General features: G+C 39.4%; 1 protein-coding gene across 1 annotated transcript in view; it reads left to right on the plus strand.

Moving 5' to 3' along the window:
• The window catches only part of SCAPER (S-phase cyclin A associated protein in the ER), a 143,077-nt gene extending 137,311 nt beyond the window's left edge, over nt 1-5,766 (plus strand). Inside the window, exons 26-28 of the mRNA XM_059823614.1 lie at nt 787-978; nt 3,663-3,714; nt 5,397-5,766. Of these exons, the coding sequence (XP_059679597.1) occupies nt 787-978; nt 3,663-3,714; nt 5,397-5,491 (339 nt within the window). The 3' untranslated portion in view covers nt 5,492-5,766. The remainder of the gene's footprint in view (nt 1-786; nt 979-3,662; nt 3,715-5,396) is intronic.
• The last annotated feature ends 234 nt before the right edge of the window (nt 5,767-6,000 follow it).

Consider the following 6,000-nt stretch of genomic DNA (forward strand, 5'->3'; position numbering starts at 1 on the left):
TGGAAAGGTTCCTTTGCAGGAGACCAGTAATAGCATTGCCTTATTTCTTCAGATGTACACAGTTGTAAACTTAGCCTGCTTCATGACAACAGTCCCATTTATCTAAACAATTCTCCTTTTAGAGTCAATGGCACAGATAGAAACTGAGATAAGAAATACAGATGGGAGGATCTTTCTGAGTCTCTGCTTACTGAAACTCCTTGCTGTGCAGCTTACAATCACCTTTTCTTTTTGGTGCCTGAGAATGCGTGGCAGACATCTACCATGAAAGAGCCCTCTCTAATTGCCAGAGAGCACTCTAGTAAAGGATGATCGAGCTTCGGGAGGGATTTTACAGGCCTGGTGATCTCTTTCTTGATTTTTTTTTCCCCCTCAAGACATGCTTACTGTGTTTAAATGGCAGGGGTTGGGCAGGTTTTTGTTTCACAGCTCTAACTTACAATAGTCCCTTTGCTATAATTCTTTGTCTTTTGAATGAAGGTATGACATGATCTGTTTTATTGTAATCTTCAGATTAATGCACTTCTCATTTACTTACTGTCTTTTGGGGGGGTGCCGGGAAAAAAAGTTTCACAGCCTTACATTCTTTGTGTTCCTCTGCAATAAAAATAGTACTTGCACACTAAAACAGAAGTTATTTGGACTAAATGTTGCAAGCTTTATTTTTAGTGTTTACTCCTCAGCCATGCTCATTTTTTTAGCATGACTTCAACACCCTTGGTGGTTAACAGGAAGAGAAGAACAGATAGATCACGTATTTTAATTTTGTTACGTTTGTATTTTCAGATCATTGTACAATCTGGCCGTCACCCCACGGTGCTGCAAAAACTATGCCAGTTGCCTTTCCAGTATTTCAGCGATCCTCGTTTAATCAAAGTGCTCTTCCCTTCGCTAATAGCTGCTTGTTACAATAACCCTCAGAACAAGATCATCCTGGAGCAGGAGATGAGTTGCGTTTTACTCGCCACGTTCATTCAGGTAGCTATTGCAGTAACGTAACAGCGGTGTGCAGGGTAACCGCAACAGTTTTTCTCGCCTTTGCTGTGTGTAGGGAAATCATTTGACTTAAGTAAAACAAGTAAACAGCATTGAAGTACTTTAAGATTCTCTGTAGCTCTTTTCAAACCACAGATTATGCCTGTACTTGAGGCATCTTATAACAGGAAAAGGTTACCGAGTAGTTCAGGTTCTCACTATCACATGCAGAATCCCGTTTTCATTAAAGTTATTGGACGTGCTAGGAGGATTTGATGTAGATCCTGATCTTACAAGACAATTCTTAAAATACTTATTTTTTAAAAACTACTGCACATGTAACATATCTGAAATCAGTATATTAATGTGTTTGCATACAAATGTACAGTTGTATACTGTGTACAGTAGATTTACAGAGAGAACTGAGCGGAAGTGTATATTTTTTATGCAGAAAATACGGAGAACATATGTTACTGGTCTAATCTTGCAATCTTTATTTTTGACAGTAAGCCACTGAGGTCATTACGAATACTGTTTTGAATAAGGATTTACAGCATTTTTGTTCCCTTTGTCTAAATTTCTATGCTGTGCTTTATGTATCGGATTTTATGCATGCCTCACATTTTTCCATACATTTTATTGACTGTTTCCAATGAATAAATGTGGTTTTCGTAAACACTCTACTATTAAAAAATAAAATGCTTTTAGGAGTCTAGTAACTCTGTATCACCACCTGAAAGTTACTGTTGTTGGTACAGAAATGTTAGTCAAACTCTTTTTCCTAATGCTTTACAGCTAGTCCAAGGGTAGGCTACACGGATTTGGGAGAGAAGGCACAAGAACTAAATATTTACTAGAAGTCTTAGCATAACATCAAAACTTCTGAGTGCAACTACTTTTTATCCTTTTAATACTAAAATAATTGCATAGCAGTCTAAAAAAAAAAAGGTTGGAACTTAGTATTAAAAGAATTTGCCATATAGTAATGAACTTCTGGTTAAATGCAAAGCTATAATTCATCTTTTACTTTTACTTTCTTTTAGTGAAACTACAGATTTCAGTGTAGAAGCTGCAGTGGCAAAAAATAATTCAAGCAATACGAGTAAATGCAGCAAGTTTAGTTTGTTTCTTTCAGCCAAAAAACATGAGAGTGGAGAAGAGTGTTCCCTATATGAACAATTAAGGTTATTTGCCTTGATTTCTGTGCTGTGAGAGAGAGAATGGTATTTAAGCCCCCAGCAGCTACAGCAAAGCATAAGTGTGTTTACAAGTGTCGTTATTAATTTGATTTTCGATTAGAGGTATATCTCAGATGCCAAGTCCACATACTATTCTTGCAGTCTTGTAAAAAAGGTCTTATATTAAAATCTGGAAGATCCTTGTGTGCTGTAAAGTGTCACGTCTTTGCTGACTTCACTGGTAGTTTAGTATTTTACCCATTTTAAAATCTAATCCCAAATGTTGCACATGCGCGCGCACACCGAGAACGGTTCTGAAAGGAACCAAGGAGTGCTCAGATACCCACGCACGCCGAAGAGACTTGCCTCCGTACTTCTGTTTCAACTCACTGCTGTTTGTCAAGCAAATCTCTCATTTGCTTCAGTGGAAGGTTTGGGAAAGACTGTAAAACGGTTCCCCGTGACTAGAAAATGAGATTCTTCCTGTGCCAGGGAATGCAAAAAGAAGTCCCATTTACGTAAAAGTTTGGTGGTGTGTGCAAATATAACACTTAAATACAGTGTGTGAAATGCGTGCGGCATAAATCAAAGGAAAACGATTGCTGGATTTTACGACGACCCACGTTATGCCTCCCTACCAACAGATTTATTTCCATCATCTGCAGTTTGCATCACCCTTTTTATTTTGGTTACTTCTGTTTCTAGATGTGCTGATGTAATTAAAAAAGATTTAGGAGTATCCATGATTTGCAAAATTGTATCTCTTATGTCAAATACTACCATCTCTGCTCAGTGACTGCTCACTTGAACAAAAGATAGGATCCTAAGAGCCCTCTCCGTGCTAGGGCAGCTGACTTGCATAATCCTACGTTGTTCCAAGCGAAGTCGGTGTCCTTGCTGACTCCGGAGGATGCAGCATCCCGTCCGATAGCAGCAGGGATCGCACATCGCCTTGGGCACTTAGATTAATTGCACCTCAGCCGGTGACACAGCTGGCTGCAGCGTTGGCCAGAGTTAATCACCTCTGCGGAAGAACTTCACTTGCTCTCGGGAGATCAGGACCTCAGGCTCCCGGGTCACTGGGAAGCACAGCCGATGAAATTGGGATAATTCAAGAATTTTCTAAGACCGTCTTTGGAGTCAGGAACGTAAATCTAAAACACTGTTTGTTTTAAAGAAACACAGCTATAGTAAATGTTCTCTTAAGTTAAAAGTGATGATACTAACTATTTCCTAAGAAGATACTAAAACCTTGTTTTTTCTGTGGTGTATTAAAAGTATTTTTTTTAAAAAAAAGGTATAAAGATGTAAAAATCCACTATATATTCTAGAATGTAAGTGCTGGCAGTATTCTGTTATGATATGTAGCAAACAAGTCAGAGTTTGTTAATTTATAGATTTTCATAAAGTATTAGTATTTTTGAGTGACTGTGAAGACTTAAAAACGTTGGTTTGATTCCTCAGATGTAAGACTTGAAAACCTGATGCTGGTTTTTTTTTCCCCTGTAGGATTTTGCACAGAGTTCAGGCCAAATGGATAATCACTTATCTCATCAGAGGGGTATGTCTCCAATGAAATGTAACAGAGTAACATTTGGGTAACAAAACGTGTAGATGCTATATTTTACTGTGATTTAAATTTTTTTGAATCTGCATCACAATGAAAGAAAGAGAGTAAACTGCAAAATGATTTTACAGTTTGGGGAGAGGCTCTTTAGCTTACGTTCTGACTCAAACATACATGTCTTTCAGTCTGCTGCTCACCGTATCAGGAATTCAGACTGTTAATCTTTATTAAATGCTGTGTGGTATCGTGTCTTAAAATGTGATACTGTACATGCACATATTTAATTAGCTGTCACAAAGGCTACCTTCCAAAGTTTCAGGTTGCAGAAACCACGCAGCCATGCCAATACACCCGGGGAGCCAAAAATCAGTAAAATACTGTCCTGTAATTACCCTGTAAAGTTTGTCAGTTTGCAGAAGAGTTGCGATTTTTTTTTTTATTTTTTCCCCCTCAGTTGTTGTAAATACTGTGTAAAATGCAGTTAATATCTTTAGGCTAAACCTTTGAAAGATTCTCAGCTAAGATAGCTATTACTTGTTAAACACGCCTGAAATTCAAGTGCGTTGATGGGAATCTGGTCTTGAGTCGCCCGTATTTTGCATAAAGTGCGTCGCTGGGCCAGTCATTTCTCCCTAGTAATAGCAAGCAGAAATCCACCGCCATTTTGCTGAATGTTTGGCAGAAGATGAGTTCTAGGTCTAAAACATAAGCTTTGTGTTTAATAATAAATGGTAAAATATAAAATTAACATAAGTTTATGGAGATTTTTACTGTCAACATTATACCTCTTAGTCTGAAGCAGCCTCGTGCAGTGCCTGCAGCACAAACTTTCCAGGATTGTGTTTGCATGAGAATCTGCTCGAGAGACATCTAAAATCCAAGTGGAAAACTGCTTTTTATTTTGACTGTTCAAACTGGATGAACTTTTAAACAAAGATGACTATGTGGTGACATGTGAGTGTGATTTCTAAACATTCCCCAGTTGCAAAAAAGCTGACTTAATAGTAGTATAAGCAGGATTATTTTTATCCGTTCTATCACTTGAATGTGAAGGACGGCGTCCCCAGAAAGAAACGGGAACAATGACGCTGCTCGGAATAAAACTTGAAAGCGCAAACTCCCTTCTTCAGTGCTGCGCCGCAACATGCTGCTCGCAGGGTCGGACCCCCCAAACCTGCGCATGCACGTGTAGTCCCGTTCACGTCACCAGCTGTGCTCGTAGGAGTGAAAGCTGCGTTTGTAATCTTGCTGTGAGCTTTGGGGGAGTCGGGGAGCAAAACTCCTCCGCAGCCCGTTGTGGAAAAAGAAGCTGCTAAGCTGAGTGAGCGCCATCGAGGCTGCCCGAACTTGAACGAGACTGAATTGGTCCCCGGTGGCTTCGAGAACGTGAAATGTGTATGGATGTATAATGTTGCCATGTGTAAAGCAGAGCGCCTGGTCCAAAAGCTTAAAAATCTAAGCCCTTGCTCATCAGAGCCCTCTGCCCGCATTTTTAAAGCCAAAGCTCAAGGGCCGGGGCTCCACGGAAGTGTCGCCTTGCCATTTGAGAAGTTTTGGGGAGGGGGAGTAAATGACTTGAAGTATCTCGAATTGGCTGCGCGTTCATTATTCTTGCTTTATTGCCGTCTTATCTGAAGAGGGAATAACTTGGCAATTTTATGTTCTGTCTTCAACAGAAAATTTTTTCAGTTCCCAAGATTACCTTGAGCTGTCCAACAGATTCCCCCGCCAGTCCTGGGAAGAAGCTCGACAGTTCTTCTTGAAAAAATAACTTGTATTTGGTTTTAAAATCCCTAACGTCATCATGCTGACCAGTTCCTGCTGACTGACTACCTTCTTTAAAAGGCTGTTCCGAAAAGTTTTTGATAACTCTAAATACTTACGTTGTAGATATATAATTTGCACTATTTATATCACAAGTACTGTAGGTACTTTCAAGTTCTGTTTTGTAATTTTGATAATTTGAGTTTATTTCCTTCACATATCCTGTGTCATGATTTGGGTGTTTTCTACCCTGTGATGTGGTGGTACTGGCACTGCAGAACTGCTGAAAGAAGATTCCAAATAGAGAAAGTATGTTCTATATATCTTGTAATAAAATAACTTATTCTGGCTGTAGTGTGACTGCTGCGTTACAAGCGTTGCTGGCTTTGAATGACCGTAAGCAACACCAGGCTCGGAGAGAAGGGAAAAAAAAAAAAAATAATACTCCTGGCCTGTCTTTCCAGTTAATCAGAAGTCTGAAGAATTTGTCAGATGGGGCTCTGGGGAAAGTTCGTT

Source organism: Gavia stellata, chromosome 13, assembly GCF_030936135.1.
Source record: "Gavia stellata isolate bGavSte3 chromosome 13, bGavSte3.hap2, whole genome shotgun sequence".
Classification (NCBI taxonomy): Eukaryota; Metazoa; Chordata; class Aves; order Gaviiformes; family Gaviidae; genus Gavia; species Gavia stellata.